General features: G+C 48.9%; 1 protein-coding gene across 1 annotated transcript in view; it reads left to right on the top strand.

The window, feature by feature from the left end:
- The window catches only part of ELL3 (elongation factor for RNA polymerase II 3), a 228729-nt gene that overhangs the window by 179700 nt on the left and 23208 nt on the right, over positions 1 to 25821 (top strand). The window contains exon 9 of the mRNA XM_075345885.1: positions 15159 to 15210. Within this exon, the coding sequence (XP_075202000.1) occupies positions 15159 to 15210 (52 nt within the window). The remainder of the gene's footprint in view (positions 1 to 15158; positions 15211 to 25821) is intronic.

The following is a 25821-nucleotide window of genomic DNA, read 5'->3' as shown; positions in this document are numbered from 1 at the left end:
CCCTAAAATGACTGAAAAGCATTACTCTTAAATCCTAAATGTCAGTGTGTGATATCAGTGTGGAAAACCGAAAGCTTGCCATAATTCAGAATACCCAAATTCCAGGGTGCCATTATTTTGAATGCCAAAATGGTGTTGTGGCAGTGTTCCATTATTCTGAACAATCAAATGTTTGCGTGACATTATGCGGACTCACCGAATATAGCATGCCATTAGTACAACCCCAGTGTCAATGTTTGCCCTTATTTTGAGAGCAAGAATGCAAACTTACCATTTTCTGATAGCCCAAATGACAATGTGCCATTGATATTAAACACCTAAGGGGTGCTTCACACACAGCGAGCTCGCTGCCGAGATCGCTGCTGAGTCACGCTTTTTGTGACGCAGCAGTGACCTCATTAGCGATCTCGCTGTGTGTGACACTGAGCAGCGATCTGGCCCCTGCTGCGAGATCGCTGCTCGTTACACACAGCCCTGGTTCGTTTTCTTCAAAGGCGCTCTCACGCTGTGACACACAGATCGCTGTGTGTGACAGCGAGAGAGCGACAAATGAAGCGAGCAGGGAGCAGGAGCCGGCGTCTGGCAGCTGCGGAGGCTGGTAACTAAGATAAACATCGGGTAACCAAGGTGGTTACCCGATATTTACCTTAGTTACCAGCCTCCGCAGCTCTCACGCTGCCTGTGCTGCCGGCTCCGGCTCTCTGCACATGTAGCTGCTGTACACATCGGGTTAATTAACCCGAAGTGTACTGTAGCTAGGAGAGCAAGGAGCCAGCGCTAAGCAGTGTGCGCGGCTCCCTGCTCTCTGCACATGTAGCTGCATTACACATCGGGTTAATTAACCCGATGTGTACTGTAGCTAGGAGAGCAAGGAGCCAGCGCTCAGTGTGCGCGGCTCCCTGCTCCCTGCACACACAGCTAAGCGGTGTGCGCTGGTAACTAATGTAAACATCGGGTAACCATACCCGATGTTTACCTTAGTTACCAGTGTCCGCAGCTTCCAGACGCCGGCTCCGTGCAAGTGCAGCGTCGCTTGCACGTCGCTGCTGGCTGGGGGCTGGTCACTGGTCGCTGGTGAGATCTGCCTGTTTGACAGCTCACCAGTGACCATGTAGCGATGCAGCAGCGATCCTGACCAGGTCAGATCGCTGGTCGGATCGCTGCTGCATCGCTAAAGTGTGAAGGTACCCTAAGTATTACATTATCTATTTCTGTGCCACGCACAATCTACTGTTATTAATGAATGGGAAAGTTAGCAAACATTGGATTTTTCCTGTATGATACTGTTTGGCTAATCTGCGTCTGCTCACAGGTGAGTCATCCGGATTGATTGAGAAACCTGTGACTCATCTCTGGTTAGCCATGAATATCAAACACGAGGACAATGGAAGGAGCCTTACTGCAAAGTCTCGTGGCTAAATTGCACATTTCAGTGGATTATTGTTTCTATCTACTTTATTACTTTATACTGTATATATATATATAAATATATATATACTGTATATATTATTATATATATATATATACATACACTATACTGCATATATATTTTTATATTTTTATATATATATATATATATATTTTTTTTTATTTTTATTTTTTATTTTTTTTTTTAATCATTTTCTCATAATAAGTTCTTAAGAAAACAAAATATTAGACAAATCATTTCATTTGCCATACATTGCTGATTGAGTGCAAAAATCCCAAGATCATGGCCATAGTATCCCTTGTATAAAAAAACTGGATTATGCTTTTTTAGAATTCACATGAATATAGAGATTATACTATAAGTGCCGTGTATGAGCAAAATAAATTATACTCAGGAGGGAAAAATGTCCACATGAAATCGTATTATAGACAAGGCAAACGTTAGCAGTGTGTGAAAGGGGGCACCATTGTTTTTGGTGGTCTGGGCACCTGAAATTTGCAAATCTGATTCCGGAGTTACTTAGGCAACGTTTTAGCAGTGTAAGGCCCTGTAAGCACTAGAAAAAGGATTTTTCCTCAAGAAATTTCTTGAGAGTCTGAAAGATTAGCGCACTTGCGTTCAAAAAACGCACCAATAGAGCACCGAAAAACGCATGCGTTTTTACAGCGTTTTTGATGTGTTTTTGATGCATTTTTTCCGCAGGTTGGTCCCTGCGGTTTTTTACCATTATCTATGGCAAAAAACCCATGTAACTGCAGAAAAGAAGTGATATGAACATTCTTTTTCTCAAGAAATTCTGCAGAAAGAATGTTCTTGAGAAAAAAACGCAGTGTGCGCACAGCTAATTTTTTTTCCATAGGTTTTGCTGGGGAATGTCTGCAGAAAGGTTACAGCCATTTTCTCAAGAAATTTCTGCAGCAAAAACACAAAAAAACGCAGGTAAAAACGCAGTGTGTGAACAAGGCCTAAGGCTTGTTACATATTGCGTTTGTAGCCACTGTTGTACACTCAAGTATTTGCCTGTCTGTGGCCAAAGTGAGGATGGATCCATCCTCCATACACCTCCAAGGTATACATTTTTTGCGTGTGTTAATTGCAAATGAATATTCACCCCATATACAGCGGCTCTCCATCTGAGCGTGAACGCTGCATAGAAATACACACTGACACGCTCAGGTCAGCAGAGCTGCTGGCCAGTCCGAACATTGTGCTGTGATCCTTGAGCAATAAGACAGCAGTGTGACTGAATCACAGAAGCCGCCAAAGTGGGGTGGGCTGGTATTCAATGAAATGAAATTGTTCTAATCACTGAAGCCGCCACATAGGGGTCAGCGGGAAAAATTGCAGGGAAAAAGTGTGAATATGCATTTGCAATTAACACACATTCCAAACAGTGATGCCGCCGCAGAGGGGTGGGCAGTTTATATTTATTTTCCATTAACAGGTGACCCAATCACTAATGCCAATACAAAATATAATACATCCCCTGAAAATAAGCTCTCTTTTGGAGCCAAACGTAATGTAAGACCTTGTTTATTTTTTGGGAAACATGGTATAGATAAATGTCATATGGCTCCATTTCTGAAAAGGGGCATGTTCAGTGATATCATGTGTTGTGGATTGGAATCACTACGTAAGCCCTTCACTATTAGGGCTGCTTCTCACTTGCGAGTTTCTCGCAGTAGAGCAATGCGAGAAAAACTCGCATTGAAATCGGACACATGTTATTCAATGATTCAGCTCGCATTTGCGATTTTTTTCTCAGTCCAAATCGGACCGAGAAAAAAATCGCAGCATGCTGCTTTTTTGCGAGTTTCTCGCACAATTTGTCCCAATGATTTCCTATGGAAGGGGATTAAAAGTAGGATCACACACGCGCACCAGCGTTCACATTTAGGAGTGTGGCAGGAACTACGCTCATTAAATATTCAACAGATGAATGTGACATCACATTCCCAAAGGTAAAATAAATGACACATGTGTAATCAATTTAATGTAGTTAAGATGTTGCAGGAAACTAGCATCGCAATCGCGACACACACGCGACACACACGCGAGCAAAATCATTAATTTATTCAAACAAAGGATCGCAGTTGCGTTGCACTCGGATCTAACGGGAACTAAAATCAGCCGAGTTTTTTTCAGCCCAGTCGGACCGATTTTACTCGCATAGATGTGTTTCCAGCCTTATAGATAGGGGCGGACATATCATTAGTGCAACTTGTTCAGCCACACAGGCCCGAGAGGCAAGTGCGCCCATGACCACCTCCAAAGCAGGTGGGAATGTGCAATTTGATGAGTTTTGGACTGAAAAGGGCCGATATACGGTTGTTGTACAGGGGCCCTTTTTTGTCTTTGTCTTCCAGTGAATATGGTGGCCCTGTTATCAGTAGTGTTGTTTTACAACATTGGGGTCCTGGGATCATATCTCACCAAGGACAAATTTTTCTCCCCTTATGTGTGAAGGTTTCCATCATGTACTTCAGTTACCTGACACAATACAAGGACATTTAAATTGTGCGCCCTAATAGTGAGAGTAATGACAAAGGCCCTTATTCATCAAGAACGGCAGCTTTCATGTTGGTCTTGACGAGGAGGTGGCATGCATACGCCTCTTTATGAATCGGGCGAGGCATATGTTGCGGGCAGGGGACAGACCATGGCAGGGGGGCTGCTCGAGACGCTCAGATTCGGGGTCGTGGCAGTGGCTCGAGGGGAAGCCGGGCCCGGGCCTGAGCCCCCGTCCATCACCCGCAAGTGAAAAAAGGGATTTTGCTATAAAGGGGAGGTTTTGTCAGTGACGCCACCCGTGGGTGGCGGTGATTGTTGGTGACACCGCCGCTGCCTTGGTATGGGGTGCCCGGGGCTGATGTGTGACGCCCTGGGCAAGCCAGGGGTCACAGGTCATGACACCACCACACACCCCACATTCCCTGCAGGCACACCAAGGTCAGAACACAAAACCCTTGTTGCCCTCCTCCAGGGGCTGATGTCCACACCAGGGGGTGGGCCAGGCGGTTGGCTCCACCCACCGAGGAGTTCACAGTCCTGGAGGCGGGAAAACCAAGCAGATTAGTTTGAGAGGTGAAAGGGTGAGGAGTGAAGTGGTAGGAGAGCAAACAAAACTGATTGAGAGCGTCCGGGTGTGTGCCCCGGGCGAGACAGCAAGGTTGGCAGACGGCGGTGACCGTCTGCAGGAGCGGCCTATTGGAGTCTACCGTAAGGACCGTGGACGGGTGGTGGCCCGGCGGTACCAGACCGGTACACAAAGAGAAGCCAGCGCCATTGGCAGGGGCCTTTCGGATCCTGGCAAGGCTTGGAGTCGCCGTACAATTTGCCAAATCCGTCAGTGAAGGGGACCTCTGGGTCTCCCAACAGCAAAGTCCCGATTGAAGGCAACCATCCAACCATATTGGAGAGACACCGCCACCGCCAAGGCACCAGTTTCTCAGGGCCAGCGCCTGCGGGCAAAAGAGGAGCTCCTCCGGCTCATATCCAAGTCAGGGAGCGGGTTACCGGTGGGAATCCATCGCTACCAACAACCGTATTTAGGTGCAGGGAAGAGACAGTCACCGCTAACTTGCAGGGAACATCAACACCGCAGCCGTCCGAGGGACCCGTCCAACCAGCCGCTTGTTTACCGTGAACTGTGTCATCATCCTTGGGCTGAGTGAGTACCTCCGTGCCGTGCGGCACAGCGCTGCCCCTGCGTCCCTGCACCTCAACAGGCCCCATAGCCCGCCTGTCCACCATCCTAACTCCCCATCATCGGGCCCCGGGACCACCAACCCCCTACCCACGGAGGGGAGGGCCAACATCTAGCTGCTCCATACCACCACTCCCGGGATTCCCATACAGAGCAGCGGTGGTGTCCACACAATCACCACAACCATGGGTGGCGTCACGGACAATAAATCCCCAACACCAAACCCCCTTTTCACTCACGGGCAAGGAGCGCCGCTCGAGTCCCCGGGATCCGGCCCATCGATCGAGCCACCGAGCAGCAGCGGCCGCGGCAGCAGCGGCAGCTGGACCCGAGCAGCGGGAGAGCGCGGCGTCCCCTTCTCCGCCCGCGACAGATGGAGTGGGGCAGCAGGATGGTATCCCCTCCACGGCTAGGGGAGGTGTTGTCCCGTGGCCCAGGTGTCGGTGAGATAAAGTGATCGGGCACAGTCTACGGGGATGCACGGGATGATACCGATGTACTCACTGTTTTGAATAAAATCACACAGAGTCCAGATAGAAAACCAACTGCCGGTAACCGGTAGCCTCCGGAGGGGTGTGCTCGGGTCCCGCACACCGGTGGACAGAACAGGGGCCCTTCCTCCTGCACTTTAGGTTGGTGTCTTGTGTGTTGACTAGTCCGCATGAAACGGGGAAGTCTACTCCCGGTGACTTTTCCGTGGAAGCTGTGCCCTGCGAGAACTGACCCTTGGGATTTTAGCAGGCACTTGCAAACGCCCTATCTCCCTCGTTGGGCTTCCGTCTCGTTCTATCTGGGCTGTTAGTGGGAAAAGACTTGGAATCTTGTCCCCTGCTGGTTAAATGGGAAGGTGCTTGCAGCTGTCCTCGCCCTAGGGTCCAGGTACCCCGACTGTGTACGGCCTTTGGACCGGATATCTGCTGTCGGCACCGGCGGGCTACAACCCTACCCCGGTTCACTTAAGGTCTCCCGCGACCGGATCTACGTCGCCTATGGCCCTGCTCTGCCGTCTGCCACCTAGTCAGCTCAAGTAGTCCAGTAGTCCAGGATCTACAACCCCTGACTACCACTTTCCTCATCTCACTTCCACTGTCTCCTCTCAACTCCTCCGCTCAATTGTTGTTCCCTCCCCTTGACACCTCAGAACCCCTATGTGAGCGTCACCATCTGCCTGGCCCCGCCCACTGGTGTGTCCCTATTGTCCTGGGGGGGTGACTAGGCTATTGTGACTGGTGTATGTACCTGTGTGGGGTTGTGATGGAGGGCCAAGGAGAAGGGAATCCTGCACCTGGAAGAGGGGTGCAGTCATCTGTGACACCCTGATTTTGTCAGGGCGTCACACATGAAGTGGCTGTGTACCTCACCACTGATGTGTGGCATATTGTATGCCCCTGATTGTCATGAGTTTCACGAGACCCGGTCGCTTTGCCCACTTTGTCAGAGCTGTGCACAAATGTTGTGAGAATTCAAAAAAGAGGACAATTTCTGTGCAGCCGTGTAAAATTTAGCAAATTTCAAAGCTTTTTACTTCCGTTTTCTGTTGTAAACAACTTTGATGAATTGGGGTGAAATTCTGTACAGTGCTGTGGAATAGGTCAGTGGTATATGTGAAAGCAGAATAATATGTCTGTAGTTAAAATCAAGCGCATGTATACATAAAAACATGGAGGGTTACATTGCTCTTAGACATCTGCCTCCTGTATTCTCCGCTTATGTACATAGAGATAGACCCACATCCTCACAGTCACAATTAATAAACAATGTATAAAGAAGAAAATGTAAGAGTAATAAAAGGATATATAAAACTATTCATCCACCACGCTTGCCTTAGGCAAATACACAGCAGCGTTACCTGCATCCAGTTCAGCCTGTGTGGTGACATTTTGAGATGGAGCCTGTGCTGATTCCTGAGAGGCGCCTATTTCAGTCAGCTATTGTATCTTGTGGTGAGCGCTGCTATTGTGACTGTGTAAAGTCCTGGTCCAGGGCTGTACACCTGTACTGCGCATTGTCTCAGAGCAAATATGAGCTGAAAATGTCCATGTGGCTTCACCGTAATCCAAGAGCAATCAGACATGAAGGATGAAGGAATTAACTCTTTAGTGAAGCATCTGAGGCAATCACAGAATGATTACTGAAAGATAAATTGATTGATAGGTTTAAATGCCACACAGTTTATATAAAAATGGAAAATGTTCTATGCTGAGATGTAAGCGCTAAAAACTCAGCCCTGGTGATGTTGCTGTTAGGCCCCTTCACACCTCCGTTTTTCCGGTACATGTAGCATCCATATGTGTGGCATTTTTTTCACAGATGCCACAAGTAACCATTATAGCCTATGGCGCTCATCACATGTCTGTGTTGTCATGGACCGTGTGAACACACGTATGTCCTTGTGAACCACACGGAGATATGTCCGTTTTTTCCGGCAGCACGGATGACAAGAGCCAATACAAGTCTATGGGTCCATGAATGGATGACATCAGTGTACAATCTGTGTGCCGCATGTGTGCTGTACGTGTTTAACATTGAAAGTATAGGAGAATTTTTTTAATTTAATTTTCTATATCCATGGTGGAAAAACACATGACCAGCTGAGGGAGTATTCTCCGGTCGTGATGTCTGTGTTACCAAACCCCTTATACTATAAATAAACACACGGACTGCATGCGACTTGGTTCAAAATGGCCACAGCAGCCTTTTATTGCCTATTGTTCACAAACTAAGCACCTTAGGGACGCCGTCCAACGGGCGACCCAAAACAACACACAGATAACAATAGACAATGCCAATTACATGACCCTCCCGGGGGCAGGCCCAGTCCATAACTACTACTCCCCTTGCCCCTGGCCGCAACACACCGACCCAGAGACGAGGTGCCAATCACCCACGGATTGACACCCCCACACTTTGGCAGAACCCCGTGCCTGCCACATCCCGGAACCGAGAGCCACCATACCGAGACAATGACTCCCGGTCCAGTTACCAGTCACTTCCAACCTCTGGACCAGACCTACCCCCCCCGCCGCTGTGACAAATAGCATCCCAACATCCCAAACCACGTCCCCCAGATGACAACACAAAAAGGGAGGGTGGGCGGGGATCTCTTGGCGTCCGGAAGAAGAAGAGGAGGTAACCCCCTCCTCTCCCAGACTAATCCTTTCCCTACTCCTCCTCTTCCTCCCAAGCTAAAACCACCCCTTAATGCCATATTAGGCCTGCCAAGCAAACTGTCCCTATTAACCCCATCACTCCCTAACTTCCCCTTGGTCATGTCGCCCCTCCTCCCCAAGGGGGGATCCATGGCTGTCTTGACCAGCTGAGGGAGTATTCTCCGGTCGTGATGTCTGTGTTACCAAACCCCTTATACTATAAATAAACACACGGACTGCATGCGACTTGGTTCAAAATGGCCACAGCAGCCTTTTATTGCCTATTGTTCACAAACTAAGCACCTTAGGGACGCCGTCCAACGGGCGACCCAAAACAACACACAGATAACAATAGACAATGCCAATTACATGACCCTCCCGGGGGCAGGCCCAGTCCATAACTACTACTCCCCTTGCCCCTGGCCGCAACACACCGACCCAGAGACGAGGTGCCAATCACCCACGGATTGACACCCCCACACTTTGGCAGAACCCCGTGCCTGCCACATCCCGGAACCGAGAGCCACCATACCGAGACAATGACTCCCGGTCCAGTTACCAGTCACTTCCAACCTCTGGACCAGACCTACCCCCCCGCCACAGGATAGACCACGTGACACCTTACGTGGCCTGGACCCGCCACACACCAAAAGCTCGCTCAACACCATCCTGCAGGCCCAATGCCCATAAATCCACTCCAATGTCGTTGAGGTGCACTCCGTCACCCCTCCGAAACCGCCAATCTGCCGGCTCCAACTCCCTGTGCCTCACCACAATCCCACCGTTCCTGATCACAAACCTGGCAACCACCCGATTCACCTGGGCCCTGGCCTTATTGACCTTTTCCACCGACCGAGCCCCCCTCCATGACAACCTGGTCACTATGTCTGACCACACGACAATCAAACCCGGGTACTGCTTCCACAACCGCAGTAAGTCAATCTTTATATCCCGGATCAGATCCCGTGACGCCCGGACTCCCAGATCATTACCTCCCACGTGTAATACCAGCACATCCGGAGGCCGGTCAACCTTACAATAACGACCAAATTCTGGGACCACCCTGCCCCACTCCATGCCCCGAACACCGATCCACCGAACAGTCGCCTGCCCACGATCCAGCCCTAGCTGCCGACCATTCGGGCGAACCGCCGCCCGCCGAGCACCCCAGAACACGAAGGAATGCCCCAGAATCCAGATTAGGCACATCCCTACAACAAAGAAAGACAACGAAAACAGAAATTAAAAACCAATAACATCACCACCATCAACGCCTCTCAGAAAAAACCCATTCTACCTCCGTCCTCTAACACTTGTACATTACCCCCTCTTTTTTTTTTTTTACATATATAAACCACTTCCAAACCGCCAAACCACCTGTACCTAGACCAAAGTTACCATAATGCTACAACAGCTGCGGCCTCACGTACCGCCGAAAACAAGAAGATTCCCATCTACCAATACGCTTTACCACCTCATCTCCAAGCCCCCAACGAGCGGCCTCCGTAGCTGCCCCTATCCGAAAGGAATGCGACCCAAAATCCTCCGGGCGCTCCCCCACATTCTGCAAACTTCGCCGCAGAACCGCTACAAACTGGAACCTTGATAAAAAGGACCCATCCACGCAAAAATGGGCCCGGTAAACCCCCCCTCACGGCCATGAATTGCTCCACCAAACGTACTGGGCACAACTCCTCCCCCGGGACCGCGTATAACACCACCAACCTACCCTGACCCAGCTGATCCGTTTTCGACCGACTAATCCGGCACTCCACCTGATCACCGCCCACTCGCACATCCTCAAGCAGCAACCCGCCGCCTGTCACCCTGGACGGGCTTACCAACTCACCGATCCGGAAAGCCCCATAAAAAGCAAGACCGAAAGCTGTTGTAAACAAAACAGTCTCGTAAACCGACTCACAAATGCCGCTCAGGCCCCCCACCAACCGCCTCAACAAACCAAACGATACGGGACGCCTCTTGTCCCTCTCCCGCACACCGCGGCGGAACCCCCGCAAGGCCCGTCGAACCCGAAAATCCTGCGAAACATCTTGTTCCCCTCTCATTTTTAACCAAAACGCCACCGCCGCCACCCGATGCGCCACGGCCGACGCCGATCGCCCGGCCGAGAAATCCACACTCACCAACGCCAGTAATGCCACCAAGTAATCCACGCTTACCCCATCAAGCATCCGACCCAGCAACTCCTCCCATTCAGCCCACACCTTAGCATATCGGCACCAAGTCACCTCAGTCACCGAATTCCGAATCAATTCTGAGATCACCGCCTCACCAGATTCCATAAATCCACGGGACACTCCACTCCGACTTCGTCCGCCCAAGGCAGTAGCGCCCGAAACCTGCTGAACTGAAAACGAGACAAAGCATCAGCCACCCCATTGTCAACTCCCGGAACGTGCTTTACCACCACCTGTACATTCAGCTGCAGACATCTCAACACTAAATGCCGCAAAAACACCACCACTGGCTCCGACTTAGCCGACAAGTTGTTAATAGCAAACACCACCGCCTGGTTATCACAATGGAAGCAAACCTTCCTCCCGGCAAAACGCGACCCCCACAGCTCCACTGCTACCACGATAGGAAATAGCTCCAACAGAGCCAAATTCCTGACCAAACCGCTCTCCCGCCACGCCTGTGGCCACCGACCCACACACCAGTGACCTCGAAACACGGCCCCAAACCCTGCCGACCCAGCCGCATCGGTGAACAGCTGTAACGCCCTGTTAGACGCCACCTTCTCCATCACCAGGGCCCGGCCATTGAAACACTGCAAAAATTGATCCCATACCAAAAGATCGTCCTTGATCGCCTTCGTGATTCGCACGAAATGTGTCGGCGACCGCACACCTGCCGTCGCCGTTGCCAAACGTCTCGCAAAAACTCTCCCCATCGGCATAATCCTGCAAGCGAAATTCAATTTCCCAAGCAAGGACTGCACCACCTTAAGCCGCACCTTCTTTGCCGCCTTCACCCCTGCCACCGCGGCCCTCAAATCACGAACCTTCTCCTCCGGCAACCTACATTCCATGGCAATAGAATCAATCTCAATCCCCAAAAAACGCATCACAGGCGCCGGGCCTTCCGTCTTATCGGGGGCCAAGGGAATTCCGAAGCTGTCTGCGACTTTCTGCAACGCAAATAACAACCCCGCACAAACCATTGAACCCGCCGGCCCAACACAAAGAAAATCGTCCAAATAGTGAATAATGGACATAAGCCCAGACACATCCCGAACCACCCACTCTACAAACGAACTAAACGCCTCAAAATACGAACACGAAATTGAACAACCCATTGGCAAACAGCGATCAACATAATAACTGCCATCCCACCAGCAACCTAACAAATGCTGACTATCTGGATGAACCGGTAACAACCGAAACGCCGCTTCCACATCAGCCTTTGCCATCAACGCACCCCGACCCACAGCCCTGACCAGGTCCAACGCCTTGTCGAACGACACATAATATACCGCCGCTAACTCCGGTGCAATGCCATCATTCACCGATAACCCCTCTGGGTAAGACAAATGATGGATAAGCCGAAATTTGTTCAGCTCTTTCTTCGGCACAACCCCCAACGGCGAAACCACCAACTTCGAACACGGCGGGGCGTCATAAGGACCGCCCATTCTGCCCAAAACCACCTCCTTTCTCAGCTTCTCATCCACCACATCCGCATGATCCCGAGCAGAACGTAAATTACGGTACGGCGGGGGCGATGGACTAACAGCCGACGGGATACGGAAACCGTCAGAAAAACCAAACCATAACAACGCCGCTGCCTCGCCGTCCGGATACCTATTTAAAAAGGGGGCCATCGCTTCTACCTTCACCGGCGTCATCCCTTTTTCCAACCCCGTCACCCGCTTTTCCTTTCCCCTTTTTAAAGCACTTGGACAGGCTATGTCCTCCCCCACAACCTGAGCATTCATGCTTAAACCGGCATGCTGCTCCAAACCTGCACTGCCCCTCATTATATTGCCAACAGAAACCTTTTTTCTGACTTACCGGGGACCCGGCCCCCGGTCCCCCGGCACCCCCCCGAAAGGGCTGAGTCGGTGCCGACATCAGTCGCATCCATAAGGAAATATCCTTATGGTCCCATCGCATATCCGGCCGCAACGCCTTCCGCTGCCGGAATTGCTCGTCGTAACGCAGCCACGCCAGCCCGCCATAAACCAGATAAGCCTCCCCTATCGCATCCATGTAACCAAACAAGGCCGAACAATGCTCCGACTCCTTTTCCCCGACCACGCTCGCCAAAATCGCAAACGCTTGCAACCAGTTTGCAAAAGTCCGAGGAATAAGCCTATAACGGCGCTTTTCCTCCTCGTCCTTCTCCTTTTTGGAGTCGCTCGGCTTAACCCTATCCAAATTAAATTTCTCCAGGGGAAGCAGAGAAAAAATCTCCACATATTCCCCTTTCCAAATTTTTTCCCGCACCTCCTTCTTTAAATGAGCCCCCAGCGGGCCCTCAAAACAAACATAAACTTCGCTTTTAGCCCTATCATCTAGGCGCACCACCTCATCCTCCTTCTCCTTTTCTTTTTCCTTTGCCCCCTCCGCCGCACTCCCCCCTGCGCCCCCCCCTTCCGCCGCGCCCGATCCGTCCCCCCCTCCCACCGCCGCCGCCCCCCGACCTGTCGTCCCCACCCACGCCGGCGCCTGCGCCGCCCCCCCCCCCCAGCCCCGGCTACCGCCGCCAACCCCTGCAACAGCCCCAACAACTGGCTCCACACTGCTACTCCGCCAGGCGCTGCCGTGTCCACAGCCGCCCTCCCGCCCCCGACACTCCCCGCCAGCGCAGCCCCTGCCGCCCCCGCTGCCGTCTCACCCAACCGCGGCTCAGCGTCCCCCGATACCGCAGCCTCGCTGTCCTCCGTCTGCCGACCATCCGACTCTTCCGACAGCACGACCTCCTCATCCTCGCCGCTGACATCTTCTTCCATCCGACATCCGGGGGGCGCCGCCGCGGCACCCCCCCCACCACGGCCGCCAAACCGGGCCGCCGCGTGGGCAGTGCTGTCCCCGCTCCGTCTCTTGCCCTGGGGCGACAGCCCAGGAGACCGTCCTGTCCCCCGCGCCGGCACCCCAGGCCTCGACCTCTTGCGCCCGCGCCCACCCCCTCGCCGACTGCCAGGGGACTCTGGACGTGGACTGATGGACGCCCGGCTCTGGATCCCAGCCGTCGCCGCCTCTGGCCCTCCTGGGCCGCCGCAGGCCTCCTGCCGCTGGGTCCTCCCGCTCCCACGGGACACCGCCACATCCGGGGGCTGCACAGCGGTCCTGAGTGACCGGGCGGTCGCCGCATGGCTCACGCCGTCACCCCTGCTCACTGCCGCGCCAGGGTCAGGCACCACAGACCTCCCCCTGGCGCTGGACCTACCGCCGCCTGCAGCCCCTCGGTCCCCCCGCCGACTGCAGGGGGAACTGCTGGCCTCCATCCCTCGCCGAGCGCGCTGCCGACCTGGAGCCGCTGCTGTCACTGGAAATCCAGCCCGGAGGCCGGGACCGGAAGTAGGCCCCACGCTGGCCACTCCCACCTCCCGACCACCGCGTCTGGAACGCAGATTCCTCCCGCTGCTGCTGGGAGCAGCAGCCGGACTGCGCTGCTGCTCGGCCCGCTGCGGAGGGTCCCTGGAGGGGCTCTGGCATCTCCTCCTCGCCCCCCCCGCACCCGGGGAATACCTGCGGGGGGGCCGCGACTGGCGCACACCACGGCTGGGGGAGCGAGGGGCAAGCGCCGACGGGTTAACCCCGGCAGCCCTGATGTGGGTCTGCACTGCCAGGGGCCTGTGCGCTGCAATGGCTGCTGCAATCAGGCGCTGAAGTTCCTGGAGATCAGCCATGGTGACTCGTGCTGCTGATCTCTTGGCGTCCGGAAGAAGAAGAGGAGGTAACCCCCTCCTCTCCCAGACTAACCCTTTCCCTACTCCTCCTCTTCCTCCCAAGCTAAAACCACCCCTTAATGCCATATTAGGCCTGCCAAGCAAACTGTCCCTATTAACCCCATCACTCCCTAACTCCCCCTTGGTCATGTCGCCCCTCCTCCCCAAGGGGGGATCCATGGCTGTCTTGACACACATTGCTAAAAATGTACACACGGATGGGTGATTAATTATAAACACGGATGGCAAAAGCGGACAGTGCCTCTCGTACAGGTTTTTATACGGACATGTGAAGGGGGCCTTATGCTGCGATCTCATGACTCTTCTCATCATCATTATCTCAACTTAGTATATCTATCATTTGGAGAAAAAAAGTTTTATTTGTTATAGAAGTGCTGCCGATTGGTGGGGATCTTGGTGCTTAGATGACAATAGATCGGTTGTATAGAAGCCAATCGGTGGTCGGTCAGGCACCCCGATCAGACTTCCACATGCACAGATTGCTTCTACATGATGATGTGCTGCTGGTAAACATGATTGTAATGCCGGCATGAATGATCCAATCATCTGACGAGTGAGTGTTTTGCTTTTCTGTTGGGCGATTGCCGGCATATTTACACTGGCAGAGAATCCCGAACATCAACTTGTGTAAATTGGCCTTCAGGTAATATAAAGACAATCACCGGTGGCCACAGTGTTATCTCCATATCACAGTCTGGACATGTATAGACAAGCAGCTCTACCATAAATAGGCCCCACCGACACTGCTTATCCCAGCTTGCTAGACCTTTAAGAGACATTGGTGACATAGAGATACAACCGCAGTCATACCTGAACTTTTACAGATTACTGGTAATGACGTGTCAAGGGGTGCAATATATATCAATATCAATATAATGTATTATATACAGTGCATTATTGAATTCTGAATATTGCAAATACTTTGCTTTTTACTTCTAGAAAAAGAAGAGTTTTCCGTGTCATCCTCTGAAGAAGTCCCTGATTATTTCAGGTAGGTTATTCATGTAATAATGTTTTTTAGCTTAAATGGCCACTATTGTTTCAAGAAACTTAACATATATCGATAGTACAGGCAATTATAAGGCTAAGTTCACACAGGGCATTTTTTGCTGCGTTTTTGGTGCGTTTTTGAGGTCACAAAGATGCACCAACATGCATGCATTTCCTTCTCCCAGCAAAGTCTGAGATTTCTGAAGTGTTATTAGTTTGCATTTATTAATTTATAAAAATAAAGCGATGAACAGTAGAAAAATTTAAATCACATCAACATTTGCACTTAAAACCGCATCAATTCCTCTAGATTCACTTGTACATCATTTTTGAAGGAACTGGGCAGGGAGGTTGTTCCAAACATCTTTGAGAACTAACCACAGATCTACTGTGGAGATAGACTTGTGCAAATCCTTCTGTCTCTTCATGTAATCTTACACAGACTGGATGATGTTGAGAGCAGGGCCTTGTTGGGGCCACATCATGACTTTCAGGATAACTTGTTCCTCTTTACGCTATAGATACTTCTTAACCACATTGACTGGATATTTTAGGTAATTGTCCTGCTGTAGGATAGATTTGGACCAATCAGAGAATCCCTGATGGTATTGCATGATGGATAAGTACCTGCCTATATTTCTCAGTCTTGAGGACACTATTTATCATGACCAAATCTACAACTCCATTTGCTGAAGTGCAATCCCAAACTTACAAGGAACCTTCTTCGTGCTTCACTGTTGTCTGTAGACTCCAAGTCTGCTATGAAAACTTTGCCTGGGAGAAACCTTGATGATGTAGTACATATAATATACATATGTCGCGGGCGGAGAAGGGGACGCTGCGCTCTCCCACTGCTCGGGTCCGGCCGCTGCTGCGGCTCGGTGGTGGATCGAGCGGTGGGCCGGATCCCGGGGACTCGAGCGGCGTTCCTCGCCCGTGAGTGAAAAGGGATGGGGATTGATTGTTGGGATTTTGGTTATTGTCCGAGACGCCACCCACGGTCATGGTGATATTGGTGACACCACCGCTGCTCTAGACGGGGATCCCGGGAGCGGTGACAGGGAGCAGCTTTGTTGTTAGTTCTCCCCTCCGTGGGTAGGGGGTTGGTTGTCCCAGGGGTTGAGGATGGAGTAGGGATGGTTGGCAGGCGGGTTACAGGGCCTGGTGAGGTGCAGGGTCGCGGGGGCAGCGCTGTGCCGCACGGCACGGTGGTACTCACTCAGCCAATGATGAGGACACAGTTCTCGGTAAAATACACGGCTGGATGGACGGGTCCCACAGACGGCTGCGGTGTTGTTTCTCCCGGCAGGTTGATGGTGACTGCCTTTCCCTGCACCTATGTACTGTAAACGGTTCCAATGTGTTCCCACCCATAACCCGCTTCCCACTTAGATATGGGCTGGAGGAGCCCCTTTTGCCCGCAGTCTCTGGCCCTGGGAACTTTAGCCTTGGCGGTGACTGTGTTTCCCTCTCTCGGTTGGACGGTTGCCTTCTTTCGGGACTTGGCCGCTGGGAAACCCAGGAGGTTCCCTTCGCTAACGGATTTGGCAAATTCACGGCGACTCCTAGCCTTGCCGGGGTCCGTAAGCCCCTGCCGGATGGTGCTGGCTTCTCTTTGCGTACCGGTCCGGTACCGCTGGGCCACCGCCCGTCCACGGTCCTTACGGTAAACTCCGATAGGCCACTCCTGCAGACGGTCACCACCGTCTGCCAACCTTGCTGATCCGTCCGGGCCACACACCTGGACCAACTTCAGTCTCCTCTGCTACCACTTTCCTCACTGAACTCCCAAACTGAACTCCCAAACTGAACTGAACTCTTTTCCCGCCTCCAGGACTGTGTACTCCTCGGTGGGCGGGACCAACCGCCTGGCCCACCCCCTGGTGTGAACATCAGCCCCTGGAGGAAGGCAGCAAGGGTTTTAGTCTGACTTCGGTGTGCCTGACCAGGAGTGTGGGGTGTGTTGTGCTGTTCTCTGTGGCCCCTGGCTTGTCCAGGGCGCCACACATACCTGTATTTTATATTATATATAATATATGTATTTTATTGCTGTATTGAGTTTTGCAATAGTGAACAACCTGTGGCAAATGTTAAAGAGGTGGTTAATCCCTTTTCATTACTGACCACATCGATATTGTGTTGAGAAACAATGTTTCTCTCAAATACCCTGTGTTGCCAATAGAGCCTGTGAGCGGCGCTATTGCGGTCTGCTCACCCCATTTGCGTGACCCCTGGGCTCTGTGACCTTTCACCTGAGGCAGGCCGCGGTCTTCCTGAGTGATTGGGCTGTGAGTGGCGTTTCACCGCTTGTCACAGACTACTGTCACAGCCCAGCTTCTCTCTGCTCCCTCCACTGCAGAGCGCCGCAAGCAGGAGCGATGATGGGCTGTGATGAGTGGTGAAATGCCCCCACAGCCCAGTCACTCAGGAAGGCCCGCCTCAGTTGACGTGACATCACCAGATATCAGAGGTCACGGATCCCAGGGGGGTCACGAGAAGGGGATGAGCGGATCGCAAAAGCACCGCTCACAGGCATTATTAGCAACACAAGGTATTTGAGAGAAACCTTGTTTTTCAACATATCGGTGTGGCCAGTAATGAGAAGGGATGAAGCACCTCTTTAAATCATTGAATTTGGAGTATTTTAAATTTATTTAGACACTACATCCCCGTTGTTGAACAGATCACTTGGATCTCAATGTTACTGGAAACATACACTAGATAGTTATGTCCACAGCAGCAATTAAAATGAATGTTCATTTATTTCCGAAGTATAATGTATGTGCTCTTCTCACCTGATAAATATAATACATGTCAGATTTACAATACTGTATCCACACAGTAGATGAACAGAGCCCATGCCAAATATTGGCGCATAATTTAGGACTAATTTATCAAGGTTGTCTAAAAGAAAGTTTGTAGCCCGTAACAACCAATCAGAACTCAGTTTTCATTTTCAAAGCAGCTCAGGTGACATGAAAACTGTTCTGTGATTGGTTGCTAAGTTTTTCTTTTAGCCAGGTTTGTTATATTTTTACCGTAAAAAATGTAATAAAGATAAATGGACACTTGTAGTAAAATGTTATTGTGCAGGGCATATATCCAAACATCTGTATAATCTTATAATCCATACAAATATGCAATATTCTAGTATATAACTAATTTCCAATTTCATATACTGGATCCAGAAAAACAAAATATTCAGGTAGGATTGTGAGGTGGTAAAGAACTCCATACTTACTGTGTGCATGATGTCCCTTGCCGATTGCGCTCATTAACCCTGCTAAGAGACCCCCTTGGCTGGTGACAGAAGTCATTTTCAAGGTTAAGTACAGTATGTATAAGGAGATAAGTCTCTTGGCGCAGGATACAGAAACAAGAGTTTAACTCCTTCCATGCTGAGTAGTTGTACAGATGGGACACTAACATATAAAGATCTATAGGCGCCAGTAATACCACATCCATAGGTTTGGGCTTAGCTGTTTGCTGACATTTTGATAAAATCAATGTTTTTTCTGCTGCAGATCTAGAAGTTATACAGAGCTCATGAATATACTGACTACCTGCAGCACACCAAGTAGTTCTGTAATGATAATCTACTGCTGATTAAACAGTGATTTTATTAAAATTACACTAAGCAGCCCAGTAAGTGACACACTGCTGGAATCAGGGTCTCTGTCTGACCATTATGCTGCTCTCAGATTAGGTGGCAAAAATCTGGTGACAGGTTCCCTTGAACAACAGCCATAATTCAGCATTAATACGTAATAGGCAACTATAAAGCTACAATCTGATTATTTACAACCTTTTTTTTTATTTATTTTTTTAGAGGAATCAATATGTCATGTGCTAATCTATTTTAATATTGATTGCCAGGGACACCTTAGAGAGAAAAGAACGAAGAACCTTTTTGCTGGTGTCATAGATGTAACTAGACCGACCCAAAGGGTAACCGGTGAATTCCCCGGTAGGCCCCTGTGCATGTGTGGGCCCCGTCCACCCACAACATCTGCAGTGTTTGGCACAGTACATTAATGCAACATTTACAGACAAGGGCAGCATCTCATCATTAACAAGTTTATGATGATATAGAAGCATAAGCACAATTATGAAGGCGGGTGAGGTAATATTGCACGGTGCTGGTCAGTGGGCTCCCATAATCCGTGTCACTGGTGGGCCCTTTGCACCCCAGACTGACACTGGATATAGCCCTATGTTAATGTGACAGACACCTACTTCCAGGCCAGGTTTCTAAAAACTATTTTTTTTTTTGATGTATGTAATGCAGATCCCTGTGTGAATGAATTCAGTTCCAATCCATTACCACTGCCTGTATTTTGTTTGGCAGTACTTGATGTAATCTCCATAGTAAGGATATATCTATCCAGTCAGAGGGATTGATTTTATAAAGAGATTTTGGTCAATGGAAAAAAGATACGGGTGGGCTATGATTTTTTTTTTAGTATTTTGCATAGGTTGATAAATGAATTAGATACTTGCACATTGAAGGGGGTTGCTGAAAGTCCAAATATCCATTTATGACCCGCAACACACATCCGTTTTTTTTGTACATGTGCGGTACGTATTTGCACGTACCGGAGACACATAGACACGGAGACCCATGTTATTCAATGGTAGATGGCACACACACATAAAATCTCACGGAACGTGTGTCCGTGTGGTAAGTACGTGTGTGCGCTTTTCTACACGGACGACATGTACATTTTTGGCCGGCAGCACGCAGGCACGGACCTGCTAAAGTCTATGGGTCCTTGCCTGCACGGACCGCACACGGAGTATGTCCGTGTTCAGCACGTATCATCCGTGTCCGTTTTTCATCAGAAAATCTGAAACACTTGTTACCAATCTATTAGGACAATTGAAAGCAAACAACAACACCAGGATCTCATGATGAATGATTAAAATTGTTAATTTGGTAAGAATGCGGGCCTTTAAAAACGGACAGCACACAGACAGCACACGGACAGCACATGTACGTATTTTATGTCAATACGGACATTCTACACGCACACACGGCTTGCATACGCCATCACACGGATGCCATACGTACCCCGAAAAACGCCCCTAAAAAACGGAACACGGACACGAAAAACGGAACGTGAGACACATACTTTTTTTTGCGGAAGTGTGTTTTAGGCCTATGATCGTATCCAGTAGCCAACTGAAATCCGCCACCTGCTGTCTCTTCCCTTGAGCTGACACTCACTATGGCTTCATGTGGAGCAAATTCAGTATACATCAATTTGTTGTTCTGCTAATGTATGGCTACTGGGATCATTTTAATCATTCTGTGTTGTTGGAGCATCAAACTTTGCTGGGGTTCCTATGGGGTCCTCATACGGTGCTTGTGTGAGGGAATTCACTGTGGGGATATCATCATGTATGTGGGGTTCATTTTGGCGGACATCTTACTGAAAGGTAGCCAATAAAGTGTTATGGTAGTAGGTGAAACCCAACACCCATCACTCCTGCGGATCAGCTGTATTTATTTTTATTCGTTTTATGTCCGTTTTGAGAAGCACCTTTTTCATGCCAAAAGGCATGCGTTTTGATTTTCCAGCTAAGTCAATGGAAAATGGTGATTTTCAGACCGCACTTTGCGTTTCTAAACGCTGCGTTTAATTTGCATATTTTGTGGCAAAAACCATGCGTTCAAAGAAGCAGCATGTCAATTGTTTTTGCCATTTTGGGTGCGTTTTGCTAACATTGAAGTCAATGAGAAATGGCAAAAACCAAGATTCCTTCAAATTCCTGCGTTTTACCTGCTTTTTCAGTGCAGAAAACATGTGTTTTAGACTACCAAAACGCATGCTTTTTGGACATCAAAATAATGATTTGATATGTCCCTTTACACACACACATAATCCGACAATTTAATTTTAGAAAAATATGCATTTATTGCTATATTTCCAATAAAATGTATATTACCGCTATAATTTTAGGATTTATATCTATTTTCATTATTTTTCCCATTAATATACATTTTTTCCTTTTTTTTCTCTTTTTTCATTCTTTTTGACTGTTTAAACTTTATTAGGCAGTGTCTTGATGTGCAAAACGCATCTGTCAAAACGCAGGTGAAAACGCATGTAAAAAGCGCTGAAAACGCATCAAAAATGCGGTAAATACAGATGCGTTTTTAGCGCTAAAGTTCAGAAAGAGGCAACTTTGGTCAACTCAATTAAGCCCAAAAGGTGCGTTTTGAACTGCAAATAGGTGAACGCAAAGTGCGGTCGCACCCTTAGCGTCTGGCAGCGGCTGGAGGTGAACATTTCTGGAGCTACACTGCACAGCTGTCTCCAATGTGTCATTTCATAAATCATTAAAGAGGTTTTCTAGGCCAGGACTAATCTTCAGGCAGTATATTGTGCTGAATCCTAGCAGTGTGTACTATACACACTGATAGGATTCAGCTCTTTGTCCGTTATATCAGTCATAACATGACATTGTGCCTATGTGATTTGCATACAGGTCATTTTCCTACAGCAGAAACATTTTGCAGCCAAACAAGTGCTTCCCTGATGGTTATTGCATCTTGTTCTTGTTCTGACTCCTGGTTCTCTGCTAATAGTTCCAAATGACATTAGCTTTATGTTTGGGGTTGTTGTCCTGATGCAGAATATATTTGGAATCAATGTGATGCTCCTTGATGATACTGCAGAATGGAAAATTATCAGCTTGTATTTATCAGCATTGAGGACACCAAGAAATGGGCAACATTGAGGACCACAGACGCCATAGTCCGCCAAGCAAACAGCGCAGCAGATGAAAGACGCATCATGCTTAATTCCCTTAGAATATAGCAGCACTGCCATCAGTCCAAAACTGGCTGCAGCAAGTAAGATTCAGCAATACTCAATTACTGTTCAGAGAAATCTATCCAGAACTGGTCTTCATGGAAAAATTGCACTCGACATGGAAACAAGTGACTCCACTATGCATGAAAACATAGGAAATTGGTTGCAGAACAATGGCGGCAGGTGCTGTGGACTGATGAGTCAAAATGTGAAATATTTAGCTGTAACAGATGTTTTAATTAAAAATCCCCAATCATTCCCTCTCTAATCTAACTGCTTTATCACTGGCACAGCCTGTGGTAGAGTTGGAAGGAACCTCAAGGGCCATCGGGTCCAAACCCCTGCGAGTGCAGGTTTTCCTAAATCACCTCGCTATATGTTTATGTAGCTTCCACTTGAAGATTTCCATTGATGGAGAGCTCACTACCTCCCATGGTGGCCTGTTCAAGTGTCTTGACTCTTTGACTCTCTGTCTGTTCCATCTACAGGGATGTCCGCTTTCGGTGCCCAGGTAGTCCCCCGCTCTACTGAACATGCATCGGTTGTCAATTCTGACATATTCCCAGTAGAAGCCCCTTTCTTAAGGCTACTTTACACACTGCGATATCGGTCCCGATATCGCTAGTGTGCGTACCCGCCCCCATCTGTTGCGCGACATGGGCATATCGCTGCCCGTGCCGCACAACATCGCCCAGAGCCGTCACACATACTTACCTGTCCGGCGACGTCGCTGTGACCGGCGAACCGCCTCCTTTCTAAGGGGGCGGTCCGTGCGGCGTCACAGCGACGTCACTGAACCGCCGCCCAATCGCAGCGCAGGGGCGGAGATGAGCGGGACGTAACATCCCGCCCACCTCCTTCCTTCCGCATAGCGGCCGGGAGGCAGGTAGGGAGACGTTCCTCGCTCCTGCGGCGTCACACGCAGCGATGTGTGATGCCGCAGGAACGAGGAACAACCTCGTTACTGCTGAAGTAACGATTTTTGGGAATTAGGACCCGTGTAGCCGATTAGCGATAAATCACGCTTTTGCGACGATTTTACATCGCTGAACGCTGTTACACAAAGCTATATCGCTAACGATTGCGGAAGTGCGTCACCAAAACCGTGACCCCAACGACAAAATTCGGGCGATATCGCAGTGTGTAAAGCCCGCTTTACTGTGCAATGTTCGTCTCTGTGCACAGTGACAGAGAACAAGGCAAGCAGGGAGAGCAGGCACCATCTCCTCCCCTGGAACAGGCATCACTTTTGGGGCAGGACTGATGCCTGCTTGCCACCTTCTCTCCATATATGTGCGCTGACAGTTCGCTCTGTTGCCGCCTTGACACTTCTAGTCAGAGCCGATGAGGGAGTGCACTGTCACTGTGCATTGATAAGAATAATGCATAGTAAAAAGGGAGCTTCTACTGAGTATACATCTGAACTAACAATATGACACATGCTCAGTATAGCAGGGACTATCTCAGCCGTGAAATGGATGTAAATGATGACACTTTGTTTCAGAATGGGGACAAAGACTGAGGCAGTGACCGTAGCCTCTGCCCCTTGATGATGTCCTGTATGAGTACCCCAATATGCAAAGGCAATTCTCAAATGGAACGTTATCAAAACAGAAATAGGTAAAGAATAACTAAGTAAAACAGATTAAAGAGGGAATGATCGTGAATTTATACCGTAATTAAAACATATTAGAAAAGCTATTAGATTATTACATTAAATACATAGTCATTTAGGCTCAAAATCAAAGTTCGTTTTGGACTGACCCTTTAAGAACTATTTGTAGTGTAAGGAGCAATGAGTCTGTGTGGGATTACGGCACATGAACAGACAGAAAGATTTTTGCACGTCTACATTCACAGATCTGTGCTTAGTTCTCTAAGGCGGGCTTTGCACACTACGACATCGCAGGTGCGATGTCGGTGGAGTCAAATCGAAAGTGACGCACATCCGGCGTCACTTGCGATGTCATAGTGTGTAAAACCTTTTTGATACGATGAACGAGCGCAAAAGCGTCGTTATCGTATCATTGGTGTAGGGTCCGACATTTCCATAATGCCGATGGAGCGACAGGTACGATGTTGTTCCTCGTTCCTGCGGCAGCACACATCGCTGTGTGTAAAGCCGCAGGAGCGAGGAACATCACCTTACCTGCGTCCCGGCTGCTATAAGAAGGAAGGAGGTGGGCGGGATGTTTACATCCTGCTCATCTCCGCCCCTCCGTTGCTATTGGCCGCCTGCCGTGTGACGTCGCTGTGACGCCGCACGACCCGCCCCCTTAGGAAGGAGGCGGGTCGCCGGCCAGAGCGACGTCGCAGGACAGGTGAGTGCATGTGAAGCTGCCGTAGCGATAATGTTCGCTAGGGCAGCTATCACAAGATATCGCACGTACGATGGGGGCGGGGACTATCGCACTTGACATCGCAGCATCGGCATCCGATGTCGTAATGTGCAAAGCCGGCCTAAGATTTTTGGAACAACCTCCTTGCCCAGTTCCTTCATAAATTAAGTGCAAGTGTATCTAGAAGAATTAATGCTGTTTTGAAGGCAAAGTTTGGTCTCAGGAAATGTTGACGTGGTTTAGATTTTTCTATTATTCATTTTTATGAATTAACAAGTTGCAATCCATTAACACTTCTATATTTGAAAACATTTTTCCTTTTTGTTCTCAACATCATCGAGTCTGTGGGGATTACATGAGCAGACAGAAAGATTTTTGCAAGTCTACATTCACAGATCTGTGGTTAGTTCTTCCGAGATATTTGGAACAACCTCCTTGCAACTGTACCTAGATGCTGTTTTGAAGACAATGGCAAGTCACACGAAATATTGATTTGCTTTAGATTTTTCTCTTATTATTTTGCTTTTTTTTTTGTTGAAAGGAATCTGTCAGTAGCTTTTTGCTATGTAATCTGAGAGAAGCATGATATAGGGCCAAAGACCTTTATTCCAGTGATGTGTTGCTTACTAGACTGCTACAATTATCAGCAGGAGATTATCACTAGTGGACTAGTTGTTTCATGCCATATAGTCCCTCTGCATTATGTAGGCTCACCACCACCATTGATTGGCATCTTTTTGCCATTGGCACAAAGCTACCAATCAGTGGTGTGGGCGGGGTGACACAAAGCTCTACATTCAATGTTCTGATAGATCTGCAGCAGAAAAAAACAGCAATTTTATGAAAATTGAAACAAGCACACCAGTAAGTGATACATGGCCGGAATCAGAGTCTCTGCCCCTACATCATGCTTTTCTCAGACGAGGTAGCAAAAAACTCTTGAAAGATTGATTGATAAAAAGAAACTGTTAAAACTTCTATTTTTGACATCACTCTAACTTTGCAGCATTTTTTGCATATCTGCCTAAAACATTTGACAACACTGTATATTAAGCAAAAGGTTTTCAGCCATAAATAACACACATTTCTACCAGCAGTCTACATAGAATGAAATAGCATTGTCCAAACTTGTATGAATTCAGGCAGTGTGTGCATAATTTCAACAATAAACATTTGTGCTCTGAATATTTGTATTCTACCCCTAAATGTGTATTTTTACATTCTTTTATTAGTCTTGACATGTGTTAGTTTCATTTCGGAGTATGCTCAGCCAGCCTGTTTCTATGTTATGTGCCAAATCGGCTCAGTTAATAAAACAAATACAGCTGCAGGCTTAGAGTTTCAGAAATTCATATTTCAGAATATGTGTAATACCATATAATTGGATATTGCTTCCTACCCTCCACCAAAGCGCTGATTGACAAGACCTCCCCAGTGTATACAGCAGCGTGGAGA

Source organism: Anomaloglossus baeobatrachus, chromosome 4, assembly GCF_048569485.1.
Source record: "Anomaloglossus baeobatrachus isolate aAnoBae1 chromosome 4, aAnoBae1.hap1, whole genome shotgun sequence".
Lineage (NCBI taxonomy): Eukaryota > Metazoa > Chordata > Amphibia > Anura > Aromobatidae > Anomaloglossus > Anomaloglossus baeobatrachus.
This window is presented reverse-complemented; position numbering and strand designations above follow the sequence as displayed.